Below are 20,540 nucleotides of genomic sequence, written 5' to 3'. Positions count from 1 at the left end.
CGAGATCATGACCTGAGCCGAAGTCAGACGCTTAGCTGACCGAGCCACCCAGGCGCCCCCAAAGACTGACATTTCTATGCTGGGGAATAGCTCAACTTAGTTCTGTTTCTTTTTAAACATCACTGGTTAGTTGCATGGACTTGTCTGAAAAGATGAGTGAGAAGGGAAAGCCCTGTGAGCCAGACGGCCAACCCCTGTTCCCTAGGCACCTGGGTCTGCCAGGGGCATGGGACAACCTCCTGCTCAGCAGGGCAGCACCACCCCCTACCACTACCCGCTGTGGTTCTAAGCGGCAAGGCTGTGTGTGCAGAATTTACCGTCCGCCGAACACACACAAGCACAAAGACTCAGGACGCCAACTCGCATGTACCTTTTCAGACTAAGCTTTTATTTTTGATATTACAAACCAGTTTTTCTTTATTCACAAACCACTGTAAGTGATATAAACACTAATTTCTAAAGACAGATATACACATTTTCTGGGTTTGCAGATTGCGTGATGTGTGTGTTAAGAAGTCACTATATGCCACACATGATATTAATCTTTTTTTCCATAATTCATAATAGCAATAGTTATTTAGATAAATGAAAACATTCCAAATAAATACTGTTTAAAAAAATCCAAAATGTCTGTTTACATCTCTGACATACATTTTTAAAATGACTTATTGGCATCTTGGCAGAGTGCCTGGGCAGAAGGTTCTGTAACATCATTTGGCACTCACTGTTCTAAATGATTTCGTTAAAACTACATACAGTCATGGGGGAAAGTACAGCTCATTGATGGAAATCAAAACTGCAAAATAATTTTACTTTAACCAACACAGTTAAGAATTCTATGTTTGTGATTCCAAATACAATGCAAATTCTGGATTTTGACATCCGAGGCAGTCGGGAGAAAGCTTTGCAGACTCCCGAGGCCCCCTGCTCCTTCCACCTTTCTCCCCTCTGGGGCAGGATGCCGTAGCATTTTAATAAGCAGTTTCGTTTAACCCCATCCACCAGGCACCCACTGTCCTAGCACTGCTCTCCAGGTGGGGGGATAAGAATGTCTCTGCGATGCTATAAAACACCCCCGTGGCCCCTCCCTCGCCCCCCCCAATCAGGCTGCCGCAAAGAACATGTTACATGCTGCTGGCTGCTTAAGCGGTTCCCCCCTCCCCCTTCTCTCTTTTCAAGACAACGAGACTCTGTCTTAGATATCGAAGCTACAGAAACTTTGTTTTCAAATCTTGTGAAACTTTATTGATGGTTTAATATCCAACCAATCTTACTGCATGCACGTAGGATGACCGAGAGGAAGCTGGATCACAAACACTTTTTTTTTTTTTTTTACTTTTTTCTTTTTTTTTTTTTTTTTTTTTTTTAAGGTTTTGTTTGGTTTTGTTTGAAAGCAGAGTTGTTACAGCGGATTGGCAGGTTCACAGCGGTGAGTTGATAACTTACTGAAGTGCGCGCCTGCACGGGGCCGGCACTGAACACGTGAAGGTTGAACTATGGCGGCCAACTACCCGGGCAGCTTGCCGCTGGTTTTTTTGTTTTTTATTTAAATACAAAAAACAGGAAGACCCGTGACAGATACCCCAACTTAGGTTAACTTTTGTAAACAGGACAACATGGAAAGAGTTCAAACAGAAGTACAGACAAACTGCAATTTTTCGGCTGTGTCACTCTGGCCCTGCTTCACAGGCGGGGGACTTTGTTCTTCCGGGATGAAGAGGGCGGGCCTTTTGTTTTGTTTTGTTTTGTTTTTTGCTTCCTTCTGACAAGTGTCCTGGGCCTTGGAGACGGAACTAAAGATCCTGGTTTGAGATAATCGTTGGGGACCAGGAAGAGTAGGAGGGCAGGATCTCACGGACTGAAAAATTGCAGGTTGCTCACACAACACGGTCATGTTTCAAAAAGTACCAAGCTGATGAAAATACCATGATTATCTCTACTCAATGATTGCAATACTTGTAAAATGCTTCTATAAATCCGAATATGATTATCATGTAATTCCATAAAAATTATACATCTGTCTCTAACAGTTGTTTACTAGGCTAAAACTAAAGCTTCATAGACTGTTTCTAGAACTTAACAACTCCACTGCACAGATGTAAATTTTATACATTTTTTTTTAACTGGTACAAAGGATTTAAGTTTTTATTACTTTCTTTTTTTTGGAAAAAAAGAAAAAAATAGAAACAGTGCTTTTTATCACCTTTTTATTAATGTTATTTTTTCCCTCCCATAATATAAAAGTCAGCAATGATATCAATAATTTATTATACTGGAAGAAATATAAAAAGAATGCTTGTTGATGGCCTAACTAGCAGTTTTTGCCTAAATAACTAGCGGCTGGTTAAGAAGCTGAATACTGCCGGGTGGAATGGTTTAAAGGATGGGTTTGTACAGCTTCATTCAACTTGGATGCAAAAAGTGCTTTTAGAAGCACCCCCTTAATAACAGAACCTTTGGCTTGAACTCAATGAGCAACTTAGAACCGCTGATATATGATTGTTGGTGCAGTGGGTCATTTAGATTGATCAGTTACTATATATTTTTTTCCTTTTAGCCCAAATCCCAGTCCTGATCCCCTAAGACCCTCCCACCCTTCCCCGTTCATAAAATAAAATAATGCAGATGCAGTAAAAAAAAAAAAAAAAAAAAAAAAAGACTACTGTAGTCACACTCTTCCCAAACAGCTGATAACCCCAGTAGCTTGATATTCAGCATATATAATTCATTTACATGATATAGCACTCTGGATATGGCCCTAATCCAGTTTTAATTCATAGCTAGCATCTCTCTATTTCAACCACAGAAAAACTCCTACAGCCAGCAACCAACTACGGAACCTTCAGAAATTAAAGACCCACAATATTAAAATACACAGAACAAAATATCTGAGGTATAAGATAAAAAATGTAATTTTTTCCCTCTTTTTTTTTTTTTTAAATCTTTAGGGCTGCTAAAATGATGCGTTACTGCATGTATTGCAACACCCAGGCCTCGGAAAGCTTCCTTTCTCCCCACACTGGAAGGTTTTAATGGTTTTGTCATTTAGTATGGAGCAAAGCGGTTGTATCCCCCTCGGTATATACTAGCCTGCAATGAAGAAAGAACGAGACCCACATCATCAGCATGGCTCCTAGTCTTGGCATCAGTCAGGGGTGCAAAAGCATTCTGAAACAAAGCAATTTGAGGGGTGTGTTTTTTACATTTTTCCTTTTGCAACACGTGCGTCATCAAAAAAGACTAATGTGAAAAATAGACACTCAAAAACAACCAAAATGGAGGCACCCTCTACCCGTCCCAGCTCATTCTTGGCCAGTCCTGACCTCCCCCAACAGCTCCTTCTAAAGAAAGGTCCCTGCAAGACCAAATGCGCTCGGCCAGTCCTGCTAGCGAGAAGGTCTCTGACACAGGCTGGACAATGGAACAATTGGCCCCTTCTCTCTTGGTTTGTTTGTTTGATTCATTACTATGACATTCTGTCAGGAAAAGCTCAGTCTACACTCAAGAGGCTGAATATAGACGGCTGATTGGATGCAGTAATTCAACTCTCCTTTCCAACACATTCCTCAAGTGGGCTAGGTGTTGAGGCAGAGTTGCTGAATGCAAAATCAGGATGAAAATTTAAATCAACTGCTTACTTGACTTGGCTCAACAACCTGGTTGGAATTTGCTCTTGAGAGGGGAGTTTACAGATGAATTGCTTGATGTAATTGAGCTTGTACAAAATAATATGTTTCCAAATCATGGCTGAATTTCTAGGACCAAGCTCCAGTGACTCGTCTGGCCATGGCTTTAGATGGCTATGAGGTGGCACTTAGCTATTTACTTTTTCTAGAAGTATTGGCGATTCAAATGAATGCCTATGGGGATTTATTTTTAGGATAAGGACTGATATTCTTGACCCCAAGCAGAAAACTGCATGCCAAAAGCTTTGTAATGATTGCATACGCTCTCACGTGATGGGCACGTCTTACTGTACTCAAGAGTTTTAGTGCATAGAAGTTTGAACAAGTACAGGCAAATTCACCCCACCCTCACCTCCCATTTTTGCCCTCCCCCCCACCCCTCCCAAAACAAAAACCCAGACCCCCCCCCAAAAAAAAACAAAAGACAACTCCCAAACCCAGCGGATTCCTTCTAATTCCTTATGTACTAGGCACACACACAAAGTGTGCCCCTCTCTCTATTTTCTTTCCTGGGCGACTATGACTTTAAACATGAATTGTAATAGGGGAGGAGAGGCAGTCAGATTCTCAGCTGCCTGACAGCAGAGGTCTGGAAGTGTGCAGCTTAGCTCCTCTGAAGTCTGTGCTGGGGCTGGAACCTTGGGGCTATGTGAATGAGCAGCAAGGGAGGGAAAAAAAAAAGAAAAAAAAAAGTTCTGCATTGACACTGCATTCTGTTAGTGATGGATTTAATTATCAAAATGACTAATTATTCCATTAAGGTAAGTGCTCTGCTAGGTGAGACTTGCAAAATTAGAAATATAATAACTTACATGCACTACATTGCCAAGAAATTAAGACATTTATCAAGTTTACCGGGAGGATTAATGTGGCATTTTAGCTGCTGTTAGCACAAGAGACAAATTCAATTAAGGGGAAGTGAGAGTACGTCAACCGTCAACCCGTAGTAAGGTCCCAGCTGGGGGAAGGGAAGGGAAGCAGGAAGAAATGAGGAAGAGGAGGGACTGGTACTCACCATGGCACCAACGCTGTAGGTGGGGGCTGGAGCAAGTGTGTGGTGGTAGGGGTCGGCAGCATAAACTCGTCCGTAACTGAAAGGAAAATGCAGGTGAAGATTAATCCATTATATGCTATTACAGAGTCATGATAACAACCATAAAATACAAAAATACCAAGACAGTGCAGAGGGGCCCTACTCATTTTCAGAGAGAAGCCCGTCTGTGCCCAACACATTCTTCTGTCCATTTAACCTTGTGTGAGATAATATTCACTGTCTCTCATTGAACCATTTCTACACAGGTCAATCACAGGGCTACGGCGGAGACCGAGGCAGGCAGAGGAAACAACTTGAAGGAGTGGTTTCAAGAAGCCCAGCACCCACAGAGGACATGTTACTCTCAAGAGAGACAGTCTTTTCTCCTAATTCAGCTGCTATTGATCAGGCGAGACAAGGTGGATCACAAAGGGTAAAGTGGCCTGGTCTGTGCAGTTAGGGGCCAACATCTCAGAAGAGGGAAAAACAGATGTACTGAAGAGGAGGATCCTTGAAGGGTGTGTAGGACCTTTCCAAACCACACGAGAATTAGTCTGATTTGATTTCGATACTATCACCCCAGATCGTCTACCTCATCAATCTCTGGTCAGGTTCTAAGAAGGGACACATTTCAGACAATGTTTCTTGATGATGCGATCTCATCTTTGAGTTTTTCTATACCTTTCTCCCACCCTCCTTCTTCTATTGCTATGCCTTCTAGCACAGGCTTTGGAATATAAACGAAGACGAGAAGGATGCCTACTGTGTGTCAGGAACTGAACACAGCAACAAATCAGAAATTAAGATTCAGAGAGTTTAGGTTATTTGCTCGAAGTCATAAAGCCAAACAGAGTCAGGACTGATCCTTTAGTTTCTCAGGGCAACCTGGATGCTCGTTCCAAGGTGTCAAGAACCCCTACTTGAATGACCTTCTAAGTATCTTCTTTGAGACAGTGTGAACATTGGTCTTTTGGTAATGATCAAAGCTGAGGTGCAGGTTAAACTGGGTTAGGTTCCCTGGAAGCACAGTCTGAAATGGAGATTCTTGCCCACATGCCTTGTGGAGGAGTGCTTTCAAGAGGACAGAGAGGTGAGCAGGTTGGAGCATGAGAAGAAAGACGTAAGGATGTGGTCTGGAAACCAGCTTCTACCTGATCCTGCAGAGTTGATCCTGCTTGGGGGCAAGTGCCTTGGTTTTTAATGCCCATGTAAGGTAAGCATCATCTGTGGGCCTCCTTAAGGAATGGAGGGTAACTTCTGAGTTAAAATGACTCTTGGGCAGTGGGTAGGTCTCTGAAGGAGGCAGCAGCTGTGTGCTATTACCAACCAACACGGCAGCTGGAGGATGCACGTACTGGCCACTAAATAGGATCTGTGCCAATTATCAACAGCTTGTGACTCTTGGACTTTGCTTTAAGGAATGAAGGAACAAGGTAGGAATAAACGTCTGTATTATCAACCTTAAGCTCACCTCTTAACTTTTAAAGTCTCATTTGCATTTACTGTTATTCCTTTCCTTTCCAATCTCTTCCCCATTTTCCTTCCAGTCATCTTTCTCACGGTAGGTGGATAAGAATGTACTGGATGGGTCTCATTTAGTTGCTCACATCATGGAGCCTGGGACAATGGGAAGAAGCTGGGGTGAAGGACCTTTAACTCTTCAAATGAGAAAAAAAATTTTTTTTTGATTATACCAAATTCTCATTACAAATGTCTTACTCTTAAACACACCCTGCCTGTTTCAAAGGGCACTGAGCTCACATGAGGCTTTCTGCTTCAACACTGTGGTCTCCTCATCTTCCAAAGCAGTGACAAGAATGGATGTTTCTTTTCTGAGGTGATTCTCTCAGGGAAAGTAACGGTCAACCCCCTCTTGCTTTTCATTTTTTGGAACACCCTTGATTGATTTGGCTCAATCAGGTGACCTTCAGTCAACAATGCTCTCTGTCTCTGGGAGGAAGAATGGAGGTAAGTCCAAGACAGAAGGTGTGTTAAAACCAGAAGAAGGATGACGTTTTTGAAGAAATCGTATATTCATGGAGATCCCTCATGAAAGCTGGGCCTCTGCCCACGTAAGTAGAAGTAGATGTGAACAGGGGTCAAAGGACATGATATATGACTGATGCTGATTTTCATTTTGTGAGAAGATAGTCTGTCATTGGTCTAGAGAAAAAAGGAACTGCTAATCGGATTATTTTAATGCACTTTCACCCAGGAAAGCTGGTTGTATGAACAGGACATAAAATGCAAAGATAAACTGAAAAGCCTTGCTCTGGCAAAGCATCATTTTGATGGGATTTCTTCAAGACGAGTGTGAAAATGCCCATTTATAGAAATTAATTTTTTTGTTTTAATTTGGGGAATGGTTTTACTGTGGCAAAAATTTCTTTTGGGGAGATAATGTATCCACAGTCTGAATGTTTTCAATGAGAAGAGAGCTCCCACCCTTGCCCTCCACATACTTTAATGGTAAATTCTTTTTTGACTATAACACTGGGCAGAGCTTCAACCTTTGTGGAAAACCCAAGGTAACAATTTCGCAGCATTCTCTTCCAACGCAGAAGAAAAATACAGCAGCACTGAACTATTCCTCGTAAATGAGCAGGCTCCTTTTCTCCTCAGGGTGACCTCTACCTTCAGAATCCGATGGTTTTATTATGATTAATAAATTTCATTTCCACAGAGGAAAAGGGACCATGTCAGCTCAAACTGAAAGCAAGGAGGCTTCTTTTCAAATGCTAATTTCTAAACACGCCCTTGTGTGACACTACAATTTAGACACAAGGTTATTAGGGAAGACGTGGACTTGAGCACTACTCTTGCAGCAGAAATACCAGGCACGTCAGCAACCTAACATCCTCAGAACTGGCTAAGCACAGCCCAAAGGAAAGATGGCAATTCCCAGGGATCTCAGTGGGAGTGATGAGAAAATGTCTTACAACCGCCATGTTACGACCAACCTGCACATATCCTCACCCTCCATGACACCCATCCCTGGCCAAAGTAGACAATGGTGCAATCAGGTCATGATGCGCTCTGTGTCCCCACAATGTATCCATCAGAAATTACAGATGAAATCTTCCATGTGTCCACTTTACTCCCTTCATGTTACCACCACTTTAACCTAACCCATCAGTGTTTCATCAGAAGCAAATCCACAACAGCCTTAAATCTTGTCTCTGTGGTTCTACTCTTGCCTCTAACCACAAGCCATTTATATCTATAGCTAACAAATCTACTGCTATCATATTCTATCCATCCATCAGCCATCTAGTTAAATATAAATCTAAACACATCACTTCCCTGTTTAAAACCCTTCAGTGGTTTATAAAACCCAAATTTGCATGTGTTGCCCTGCCCCTCTTTCAATCCTGTCTTATCTTTTCCTATCCACCCCTTGCTCACTGTGCTCCAGGCACATTGGCCTCATCACTGCTCCATGAACGCATGCAAATTAATTCTTTTCTTACCGTCTTGGCACTTGCCCACCCTTCATGTAACATAAGTCTATAATAATTTTGTTTACTTACCTCTCTGATTATTTACCACACACACACCCCCCCCCCCCAGGAATGTCAGCCCCATGAAGGTTGCGTCAAGTCAAGTCTATTTTGTTTGCCTTTTTGTCTCCAGCATGTGCCAAAGAACTGGCCACAGTGCAGGTGAACGAGGGGCCAAGCCAATGCCACTGCGTGACTAAAGGCAGCAAGAGGGAGGAGTAAACAGGAGAGAAGTATTGTGTCAGCAGCAAAGAGTCTTCCAGATAGGCTTTCTGAAGATACCAGGTCAGCTGCTCCCAAAGACATTCAAAACCCTTAAGACACTCAGAAGAAAAGTTTCTGGGGAGTCTGAAGACACAGAGTGTGTAATTTCACATCACCCCTGAGAGTTCACAGAACAGTGGCCAAGTTGCCATCAAGCTCATCAGAATCCTTCAAGGAAAAGCCAAACAAACAATGAAGTAAGAGGTAACAGCTTTGCTGGTGACTTCACCACAGCTTGTAGCCATGCCATCATGAACCTACGTTTTTTTGACCTTAGCAACAAGTGAAAAGCAGGAAGCCACCCATGGTGCTAGGGAGAGAAGGCATGAGACAAGAAAGCCCAAGGTCAAGTTCTGCCTTTGCAATGTCCTTACTCAAAGACTAGGCAAATCGTTCTCCCTGAGCCTCATATTCCTGTTCATAAAATGGTATTGTTGGGTTTGAGGCCTGCCTACTTCACAGATGAAGTGCATGAAAAGAAAGCAGGTACATTTTCAAGCACTCTACAGATACAAGAGATTGTGATGCAGGGGGTCAGAGTCCGAGTTCACCAAGCCAGGCTCTCTCTCCTGCCCAAATCTCGGGTCTGTAGAGGCAAGGGAAGGATTCTATTCTAATATGATCATGTGCAGCTCTAGCAATCAACCTACAGATACTTTTGGAGTTAAGCGCTACCTAATTTAGGAGTTACAGAGGCAGTTAAAACTGCTGCATTTGGGCATAAGGTTATGTCGGAGAAAAACAAGTAACAATGCTGCCCACTGAATGGGGAACTCAAACTGTGTAGGTTGAAGTGCTTTGCCAATTCTATTGAGAGATGCAACTATTACTTATTATTAACATCTGAATCTCATTGAAACAAGGGGATGCTAATGAAATACAATAGAGCTGTGCTGGTACCACACCAGCATTCTAAGAGTGAAGTGATTTTCTTACAGGGACATAGGAAGGACACTAACTCATTTCACTGCCTGTATTTTACTCTCTATCTCAGTTGAGAGCCTTTATACCCCTAGGACCTTTATTCTTCCCTCCATGCCTTTGGTCCCAGAGATAGCTTGGGGAAACCCTGGGGAGCAGAAAGGTGAGTGAAGAACTCCCCCAGAGATGGAGTTCACAGTTGATGGACAGCCCAATTGCTGCGAGAAGGTGTGACAGAGAAGTGTTGCAAAGTATGCCTCCGAAAGAGTATGCATCCTGACCCCTGGGGTCTCTGCATCGCCGTTAGGGACTATAGTGTCCTCCTAATTATGTATCTAAGATACAGTCTGCAAGGCATTAGGGAAAATGAACCCATGCAACACAGTATGCAAAGGGAGCACTACACCATAACCCTGTAGTTGTAACAGCCTGCCCTTTGGAAAGCAATGGTGTAGCTAAGGGATGTTCCTCTGCACTTTCCCGTGGAGGGTCAACTGAGGTCTGGACCCTTGCATGGCTCACCCCAGTCTGGGCATCTGAGGCAACAGGTGAGAAGAAAGACAGAAGTTAACCTGCACAAGAAGACGGATCCCCACCTACCCCGATGTTCATCCTGCTTCATCACTCTGCTTTCTTGAGCTTTTCCAAATGAAAACCAAAGGGCTTTTGGAAGAAAGCCCTTTGGTTTTCATTGTTGCTGGTGTAATTCAATCAGTTGTTGTTTTCCTCCCATCCTGAGAGAAAGCATCTGGGATTTGTGCTTCAGATCAGGCATTCTTTGCATTTGGGAAATGCTCTGCTCTTGGCAATTCTCAGTGGCAAAAGGAGCCACACTCGATATCAGTCAGGAAGAGGAAGAAAAAGACTGATGGAAGGCATGTGGGTTTTGGAATCCCTCAGCTCTGCTCCAGCTATGGTTCCTTCCCTGATCCAACTGCAAATCAATCCATTTTCAAAAATAGAGTCTTATGGGCATTTATGCTTTCCAACTCACCCATCCCATACTCATCACTAAAAAACATGCAGCAGAACACAGTAAGACCCCATGGTCCTACTGAAAGAGGTGAAAGACTGACAAATCCCTTAATGACTTTGGACTGCAGGATGTGATAGGTCCCCTTGGCTTGTGGGGTTTCTGTTAGCTAAGGATGCAGACAAAATTCCTCATTTCAAAAGATGAAAGAATGCAACCTAGAGTAAGGCAGTCACAGAACGCCCTTCCAATTCCTTCCTGATTTAAGGTAAACGGGCTCTCACTTTCATGCATATAAACACGTACCATGCAAGCCCTCCTTTCTCCAATCATAGAACCCCACAACTTACAGGCTGTGCAGTCTGGGCTGCCATAATGTGTACTGGTGTCAGAAGATATCTAGCTTCAGCCTAGACCATGACTTCCACATTTATAGACCATGGAGGGTGACCAAGCTTTATTCTAAAAACATCTCAAGATACATGAGAGAGGAACTTAACCAGTCCCACAACTCAAAATATCCAGAAAATCACTTCAAATATAGCAAAACCTCCAAAAAAGGACATGAGTAGAAATGGAAGAAGTTCTCCAAGTGAACAACACAGAGTTGTCTCAATTGGACTCTGGCATTTCCAAATCCTGTTGCGGCTCACTTCCTTACCCTGGATTTGAAATGGTTACCTTCACTAATCACTTAGTACAGTTTTCAGCCTCATGTTTTCTTTGCTCAGAACCAGTAAAGAAAGCATCTTATGGGCTCTCTAGCTTCTAAATGGGAAGCCACATGGTTTTCTCATCCAAACTGTGACACATCTGAACTGTGTCTACATAAGTATGCACATAAATCCAACACCTAGAACATCTGTGAGAAATAGATCATACCACCCATGGCAAATCAGATGGTATCACCCTTTCTGTACCCTGTCCATGCAATCAGAAACCTCTTCCAATTCTGAATCCCAACAGAACAGGTCTGAGATCGTAACCATGATTCTGGATTCATCAGAGCAGAGTAGCAGCCACTACCTGGGAGTGGAGAAGACCCAGTAAATCCTGCTCTTGGCCAAAGACCCAGAGCCACACTCTCTTTAATGCCAAGCTCAAGGCCATCTTTCTCTTAAAAATGCTGTTTCACCTTCCTTGTGTCCTGACAGTTGCTCTACCAAAATCACTAAGAGTTTCCCATCATGCTTGGAAGTCAACATGGTGCCCCAGATAGGGTTTAACCTACTAGGGGAACCACAAAGAGTAATCTCTGAAAGTTTATCTCCTCTCTGGGCCACTTCCTCCATCTGGGAATGGAAATAATGGTCCATATCGACTGTATAAGGCACTAGTGAATTGAGATGAGGGTTACCAGTTAGTCAGCAACCAAATGGGTGTCAGTTATCGATGCTATCAAGATGGTTAGGATTACAGCTTTTGCCTTCTGTCTATTCCAGGTGGGGTCACAACACTAAAGTCCATGGGTACATGTGTCAAAACTACCCCTGAAGTAAGCATCCGGAGGCCCCACACCCTATGTAAGCAGATCAAGGATTCTAAGAGGTTAACTAGCACGGCAAGAACAACTAGCACGCCCACGCACACACATTATACTCTCACTTGGAGGCAAAATGGAAACATAAAGTCAGGAAGCACTGCCAACATACAGATTATCTGTCACAATATTTTAATTCCAGGTGAGTATCCCTCACTTCTAAGAGGCCAGTTCCTGGGGCACACAAACCCTTTCAATATTCATTTGAGCAAAATGAATGAAAATATAGCTCTGGAATGGTATTGACCGATAAAAATATAATGAGCCAAAGATGAGCCATTTTAAGTTTTATAGTGGCCACATTGAAAAAGTGAAAAGAAACAGGTGCAGCTCATTTTTAGATGTTAATTAAAATATCACTTCAATGTGTAATCAACTTAAAACTTATTAATGAAATATTTTACATAATTTTTGTACTACGGTTTCCAAATCTAGTATGTATTTCATACTTACAGCTCATCTCTGTTTTGACCCACCACATTTCAAGGGCTGTAGTTATTGGCCACCATACTGCAAAACACAACTCTAGAAAAACCCATCCTATGTTTTCCTTACCATTGAGAGGGGAAAGGTTCCTGACTGATCAGTTCTATGGTTCCTGAAGTGTGATCTGAGGGCTCCTCTATTAGAATTATCTGGCAGAACTTGAAAGTGCAGATTTTCAAGCTCTTTCTCCAGACCTATAAATCAGAATCTCTGGGGCAGAGGCATGGGAAGAGAAAAGGGATTCTGCATTTGTAATAAGGGTGATTTTCATGCAGTCTAACGTTTGATAATTGCTGTTCTATTTTTTTTTTTTTAATTCAAATTCTGCACTGATATAGCAACTTCCTCAGTCAGGCCAATTCAGAGCTATCTGGTTATCTTTAATGTTTATAAGTAAACTGATAGAGACGTTTTATTTTTATAGGGTATTGTTGCCTGTAACAAGCTTTGAACTATGCCTAGTGCACAGCAAGCTCTCAATAAATGTTATAATTATTTTTACTAAGTTCCTGTGTTTATATGTTCCCCGAACACCCTGCACTCCCCTATTATAATACACATCACATTTTATTGGAAACAGACCAATTAACTACAAATCAATTTCCTGCATGACGACTTTGCTGAATAATCAAATAACCAAAATGCAGGAAAGACAATTAGATAAAGTTTGCTGAAGGATCAATTAGGGGAATGGCCAATTTGGAAACTTCTTCTCAATATTATCTGAAGCTGTGTGTGTGTGTGTGTGCGCGCGTGCGCCTGTGTGAGCATGTGCATGCACAAGTTGGGCAGGGATAGAAGGAAGGAAGGAAGGGATGATGCCACCCCATGTGCCCATGCACTTGCTTCTAGTAATTACTTAATACAGTACATAGCAGCCTATTTACAGAGGATGGTTTTAATGGTGTTGGAAGATGACCATTTGGTCAAGGCTTTTTTGCAGACCTCCACCCTTACCTACTGTCCAGTACTGACAAAGAACTGGGAGTGTATCCCCAGGTTGGCTTTCCATGCCTCTAAGATGGTACCTGGCCCAGTGGAGGCGGCAAGAGTTGCTACCGGATGGAGACCCAGCCTCCACCCGCACCCCATAACACACAAGCATTCACACAAACTCTCTTGGGCAGGGGGCAGCTGGGAGCCAGGATCTGGCATCCAAAACAACTAGTTCCAAGTTTCTGGTAGTTTTCAGGGAATGGATTATCCTGTTAGTTGACTCTTAGACACTGATTTTCAGCAAAAGAAAGATTTGGGGAGAAGTGACCTGGAACAGACATCTCCGGGAATACACAGAATGTACCCTGACAAGGCAGCTGCTCCCTTCACTCTGTCCCTGCACCCAGACCAATCCCCTGTACATCAGACTATTCAACACACACCTGCTGATGAAGGGGATGGCCCAAGTCAAATAAACACCGAGCGGAGCAGCCATTTATAGAACCATCAAGTTCCCTCGAGCCCCCTCAACATGTTAACAACTATGTTCTCTCACAAATACTAGCTTTTTACGAGCAAGACAGGGCAGCTGAAAAACGTAGGAGAATTCCATCTGGAGGCAAAGGTCAATGCTCCAAGGTCAAAACACAAGAAACACGTGGGGGCAGTGTGGTCTAGTGGTAAGAACCTCATCATCAGAGGCATTCCATTGTGCTTTGTGACGGGTTACCAAAGTTCTCTGGGCCTGAGCATTTTTTTTTTCTTTTTTACCTCCAAAGTGAGGATGAGGGTGATTTCTACCTCACTGAGCTGGTGTAATAAATCATATGTTCATGTCTACACATGCACATACATGCACATGTAGGTATGTATGTATCCATATAATTTATCATGCTTGCTAGCACACAGAATTTGCTCAACGAACAACAGGAAGTGATCATTACACCCTGGAGAATTCACCAAAGTCCATTTGAGGCACAGCTACTGCAGGGATTGAGGGCTCACTCATCATCAGTAGTGACAAAAAGCCTTAGCGCCTTATGGAAATACCTGGCTCACCCTCGGAACAAGAGGAAGAGGGTGGACATTTAACACAGACAATCTCATCGGCTTTTCATCTGCTGCCCTCTGCTACTTGTTCTCCTGTCAAAATGCAGCCCGAAGACTATCACTTTGGCTCTTCCTTCACCACGGTCCTAACCTAAGCCACTGTCACCCCTCCCTGGACTGCTGCAAAACACTCCCAACAGGCACCCTCTCTCCTCTTGCCATCCTGTAATCTGTTCCCCACAATGCAGTCTAACTCACCATTTAAACATTAAGGCGGATCACAGGTGACCCTTCAGTGCCTTCCTACCGCACTTAAATCTTGAACGGTTTCGTCTGATTCTCCTGAGCCCTGTTTGTCTTCCTGATTTTATCTCCAAAGCTGTTACTTGTCCTTATACTGCACATCTTGCTGGGCCTGGCCACCTCTGGCATGTCTCACCCACATGGCCCTGATACATGCTGCCCATTCAGCCTGAAATGCTTACCGTTCCACAGTTACGTTCCTGGCTGCACCCTCACTAGATTCAGGTCCCCGTTCAAATGTCACCCTCTCAGATCTTCTGTGATCACTGAACCTAAGGTAGCATTTCATCCTATTTTCGGTCCACCCCTCTGCTCTTTGATTCATTAGAGCTGTTGTAGAACTTAACTTACATGCAAGAATATTCCATGCCTATCCATCTACATGTTGGGGGTGTGGTCTCCACTAGAAAGGGGGCAAGGAGGCTCTTTGAAGGAAGGGCTCCTCTTGGCTTATTTAATGCTATGTCCCGAGGGCTCATAACAGTTGCTGATCCACAATGATGACTCAACACATATTAATTAAGTGAAATGAATTTCCAGCTGCTCGGCCAAAATAAGTAACTTGCTTTTCGACCTCCATTCTTGGGCAAGACCCATATTCTACTTCTACTACAATCACTAGCCGGTCCTGGGAAAGTTCTGATGAATCAGAGCGGCCGCTTCCTGCCTTGAGTCTAATAAGGGAAAACCATCTTGTCCCTTTTGCAGTCTCTTACAGGATCTGACTCATGAAAGGGTCTCATTGCTATAGAATGAGAAGCTGAGTGTCCAAGGTGGGGAGGCACTGTATGCTGAGGGTTCAGCGCTGTTGTCAAAAGGCCAGTGGCCAGTGTCACCCACATGGGTACTTATCTTTCAGGAGCAACCAAACCAAAACAATGAACACCAATGCTGGAGACACTGACTAAGAAAATAAATGTAAATACAGTCTCACAAACCACACATGCTAATGCGAAACGTTTCTTCTACATGGCTAGCCAAAGCAGAACCAACATTTTGGCATCCTTTCCAAATGACCCAAGTAAAAAACCGTCACGTTTCCTTTGGAAACATGAAGAAACAACCCTTCAGTGCTGCCAGTACCGTCTGGCAATTTTCACCTCACCATCTCTACCCCGAGCCAGAGACAAACCCGGTCAGCTCTGCCCCGAGAGGCAGCTGTATAAGAATAACGCATCTTTATAAGAATTTCAGTTATAAAATCCACGAGGCCCTCAGAACTGAGGTTTTAAGCATCTTGTTGATTTCTTTCTTCATCTAAAAGGAGAGAAATTGGCTTGTGTCAAACGCTGAAATCCAGTAGATACCGGGATTCAAGAGACCTGCACTTTGGAGTGTTCTGCATGTGGGGATGGTTTTGTTGATTAGAATGGGGATGCCCTGGGTTTTCCCAGCATGGGGGAGGGGGCACACGAGGAGCTCCCCTCGGGGTCTTCATTGAAACCATGAGTACACAACCTTTGTAACCGACCAGTTCTGTTTTTCCATATTCACTTTATGAGGAGGGAGGACTGGCTAGGAGATAATTTGACATTTGACTGATACGGGTGTCTCCTTTTTCATGCTTGGTTCAGAATTCAGACTTCAAATGGGACCTTATGAAGCATGCAACATATTATTAATACGGCCATCAAAGCAGCAGGGATATCTCTCTCAATTTGAAATCTGATCAATAGCAATTCATTAAGAATTTACTGAAGAGCCATCCTAAATCAGATAAGGTAAGGTGAACACACTCGGTCTACCCAGGCAAACTTTCATTATCTGCCGCCTCTTTCAGCAATAGTGTATGGGGAACACTTGCTTACAAGGCAGGGTTTGTTAAGGCACGGGACGAAATCGATATCTACCTCTGAGGCTGTAACTTTGCAGTGTGTGATCTGTGATGTCAAAATATAACCTGAGACACACCGGAACATGCATGCATTTTAACAGGATACGTAGAGGCTGTGGAAGACAGCCTCTCCACACGTGACATCTGTTAGCAGTTTAAACCAACATCCCTTCCCCACCCCCAGTCGGTTACCCCTCCGGACGCATGCTCCCTTTTCAAGGTTTTGAAAATGTGAAATGTCTCTTGCATCCCAGGAACATTCCCCACCACGTCCAGCTACACAAGTATCCCACCCCCGCTTCTACTATTAAGTATTAGTGATGCGTTAGGGATGTCACCACCGCTCGCGGGGGGGAAACAGATGTTGGAGGGTAGGGGTCGAGGAAGGAAAATAGAAGAGCCTTTATCCAAGGGGTTTGATAGAAATGGAGTAAGCTGTCACTTTAAAATATGAACATGCATACCTCATGAACTCCCAGGTTAAGACTTTCCGCCATTAAAAATATTGACACGGACCCTTATCAATGAAAGAAGCCTTGCCTTTTAGGAGACGGGGCTAGGGACACGCTCCTAGCAATCTGCCCTTCCATTAATTTAGTTTCTTCTCACCAAAGACTGTAAGTAGGGAGGGAAGTGTTAGCAAGCAAGCTTGCATTTACTGCTCCATCGATAAAATGTGATTGGAGCAGATGAATGTCTATTTGCAAGGCTCTGTTTAATATGGGCTTTGAAGGTCACGTCATACTCAACTACATGCTAATAAGCTGTACAGTCCTCCCTTGTTGGCTAGAAGCCACATATTGGGAAGATCTCCTAGAAATTGTTTTGGTTGTAGTTTAGGCTTAAAAGCAAATGAAACCAAACAAAAAACGAAACAAAACAAAACAAAGAATCTGTTAGCACTCACCTATCTTGACATTTAATCAAGTAATTCCCAGCTAATGAAAATCCAAACATAACTCTTCTGAACCACATCAAAGCAGAAAGACAGGTGTGATTTTGATGGACACATCATGCAACTGTGTGACTTCCATTTGCCAACGCCCTGATTTCAAAAGCAGAAGACTTTGTCTCTCTAAATCCTGCTACTTGTAATAGGTTTTACAAGAAAGGAGACAGGGGATCTTTGATTCATAGAATGAAGATCCCCTTCTTATGAGATGGAGATAATTGTATTCCCCAATGCCTCTAGCTATATGGAGTCCGTCTTTTAGGGTCTATGATATATAACCAGTCATTCAATACAGATCAGTATAATTCACATACACATCTGTGTGAACCCATATAAAATATGTCAAAAAACATACAAGTCACACATGTGCATCCCTAGACTCCCCTTTCAGCGTTTTAACATAAGTGTTTATACCGTAAGATTGCATTGTGGCTTCATCCAACACAGTCTTACTTTTCTAGATCATGTACTATTAAAACTGGAAATAAAGTACCCAAGTTAGCAAAACGCCTAGTGTCTTTTTAGACAACAGAGGCTCAAGGCTTCAGCTATACTCCAAAGATATATGGACTTTGTTTTTGTTTTTTTTCAACTCAACTTTCTAGAGTGACCAATTGCAGCATGTGAAGGAAAAAAAAAAAAAAGAAAGAAAGAATATTGAGACTTGGATGGATGCGTCAAGAAGTAGCAATGTTTGTTACCTGCAGAGGTGTTACAAGAAATTTCATCTGCTGCAACGAAGACGAACTGATTTCTGGAAGAGAAGATAAAATTCACAATACTGCTCGCTCAGGGAGAAATGTGCTCTCTGCCAACTGGGTAGATGTATTCAGATGCGGGGAGGGAGGGCGCTGTGTTCGAATGGATGTTGCAAGGGAAAGTGTTGATATGGCTAGGACTTGGCAGAGTTTAGAAGGATCATGAGCCAGGCATGCGGGGGGCCTCACCAGTGGAATCAGGGGTGATGTGAGAACGGGGGTGGGGTGTGTGTCTACACACTATTGCACTGACATAGGAGTACTGAGTGTTACCAGCACGTCACACAAGGATATGTTTCTAAGGCCGGGGCATTTCAAACTGCGCTTGGAATTTCTACACTAAATGCAAATTACATTTAAAGAAAATACAGACTGTCCATTAGGAAAAATGGGGTACTGCAGCTAGCTACGAAAAATCATAAAATTCCAGACTTTATTATTGTAGTATAATATCAAAAAAATTTTAAAGGAAAGAAAAAGAAATTGCTGTCATTTCAGAAGAGAATGGTTATATGGTCTCATGTTATAGATAATAATTTCCTCACCAAACTAGGCTGGCTACAAAAGAACGTAAGAGAATTCCTCTATTGGAGTAAATCCCATCTCACCAAATTATTTTTAATGATGCAGTGTTTAAAAGAAAATTAAAATGGAAAATGCTATTTTACTTTGATTTAGTAAATCCAGGAAGATGATAAAACTCTCTTAAGATGTTTCCAACTGTGGCATTTTCACAATGAAATGTGTTCTAATTCAGACACACTGTTTATTTCTCTAGAAATGAGAACGTCCATGGGAGGCAGAGTATAAAAATGCCCCAATGAGATTAGCTGGGATCTTAAATGCCTCAGAAGCAGTAGGATAGAGCCTTCTGGTTCTTGTTTGTTAGATTTTTCTGTAGCATATGAATCATTAAGAAGCAAGATTAAATGCATTTTTGGGGTCTTTGATTGGTCTTCTTCAAATGTTTTAATGATTCCAAAAAGTACCTAGTGATTGAGCATTTCTTAAAACACCTTAAGAAAGTTTTACTTTTGCAAGAGGTACACTCTGAAATATAAATAGAGCTACCACTGGAAAATTCACTAGAATTTGGCATTCACTTGAAAATTCTAGCTATTTCCACACCAATGAAATCTAAACAAAATTATACATGCTCTGAAAATAGTATTTCTTATGTCTTTCTTCCATATAACAAAAGTCACAGCCAAGTTCATTTATCACTTCTCTTAAAAGAATAAGAACGTTAGTGTCACTGGATTTTTGCTCTCTTTCTGCTTGGACACAGACTTTTTGAGCCCCACCAATACCTGGCTTCAAATTTCTGAGGTTTGAGGAGCAGTACAATTAATATCCCTGAAAATGAAGATATTTGGGTTTGAATATTTGTTTTCACTTGTTCACCTCTGAATGCCTCAAGGGGGAACACGATATGGGCAGCTCAAATTGCATGCATGAAATTCATATGTGTATGGACCAAACAAGCCCTTGGAAGGACTTCTGTTCATAGTATGCTCACAAGAATAACACTTTATTACCAAGAGCGGCAGCCTGGTGCATCCAAAGAGGCAAACTCTTTGGTATAGCCATTCCTCAACTATAGGGTGGGCCTCGTTAGTGAGATGGTTCTATCCAATTCAGACCCTATCGTCCCAGAATACTCTGCCACCTTGTATCTCACTTCTGCATTTTCCCTACAGAACTGTCCCTCCTGCCAGACATTAGGAGAACCACAAGAGGCAACCAACACAGATATACAATGGTGATTGACTGAAGAAGGAAAAAGTTTTAAGAACACAACCTACCAGTATATTTACAAAGACATCAGACCTTTGTCTTTAATTGTACCAGAATTTTAGAACATATGATGGTTGTGTTTCACAGCACTCTTCCTTGGGACATGATACATTCTCTCTCTCTCTTTTTTTTTTTTTGTCTTAATTTTTGTTAATGCATATTTATTTTGAGAGAGAGAGACACACACACACACACACAGAACCTGAAGCAGGTTCCAGGCTCTGAGCTGTCAGCGGAGAGCCTAACACGGGGCTCAAACTCATGGACCGTGAGATCGTGACCTGAGTCGAAGTTGGACGCTCAACCAACTAAGCCACCCAGGCGCCCTATGATACACATACTCTTAAAAATAATGCTACTATTTCTCCATTCCCTTCCTTCCTTTCTTTTTCCTCTCCCTCTCCTCCCCACCCCAAGCTCGCTCGCTTGCTCGCTCTCTCTCTCGGGCAACCTATATATCTTGAATTTTTTTAGAGTGTCTCTAGGATTCCTGAGAAAAATCTCTGA

The 20,540-nt window shown here is 42.6% G+C and overlaps 1 protein-coding gene across 45 annotated transcripts in view; it reads right to left on the bottom strand.

Annotated features, from left to right (window-relative positions):
• Window positions 1-1,728: 1,728 nt before the first annotated feature.
• Window positions 1,729-20,540, bottom strand: part of RBFOX1 (RNA binding fox-1 homolog 1) — a 2,045,752-nt gene continuing 2,026,940 nt past the window's right edge. For 22 of the 45 annotated variants that reach the window (XM_053213105.1, XM_027042970.2, XM_053213120.1 and 19 more), the window contains 3 exons: window positions 18,180-18,232; window positions 4,702-4,777; window positions 4,093-4,331 (listed from right to left, as the gene is read on the bottom strand). In XM_053213105.1, the coding sequence (XP_053069080.1) occupies window positions 4,184-4,331; window positions 4,702-4,777; window positions 18,180-18,232 (277 nt within the window). In that variant the 3' untranslated portion in view covers window positions 4,093-4,183. Of the gene's footprint in view, window positions 3,169-4,092; window positions 4,332-4,701; window positions 4,778-18,179; window positions 18,233-20,540 lie in introns of those variants that run through there. The other 23 variants (XM_053213106.1, XM_027042978.2, XM_053213104.1 and 20 more) reach the window with 9 other exon arrangements.

This window comes from Acinonyx jubatus, chromosome E3 (assembly GCF_027475565.1).
Source record: "Acinonyx jubatus isolate Ajub_Pintada_27869175 chromosome E3, VMU_Ajub_asm_v1.0, whole genome shotgun sequence".
Taxonomy (NCBI): domain Eukaryota; kingdom Metazoa; phylum Chordata; class Mammalia; order Carnivora; family Felidae; genus Acinonyx; species Acinonyx jubatus.
The sequence above is the reverse complement of the archived record's forward strand: the minus strand, read 5'-3'. Positions and strand labels throughout refer to the sequence as shown.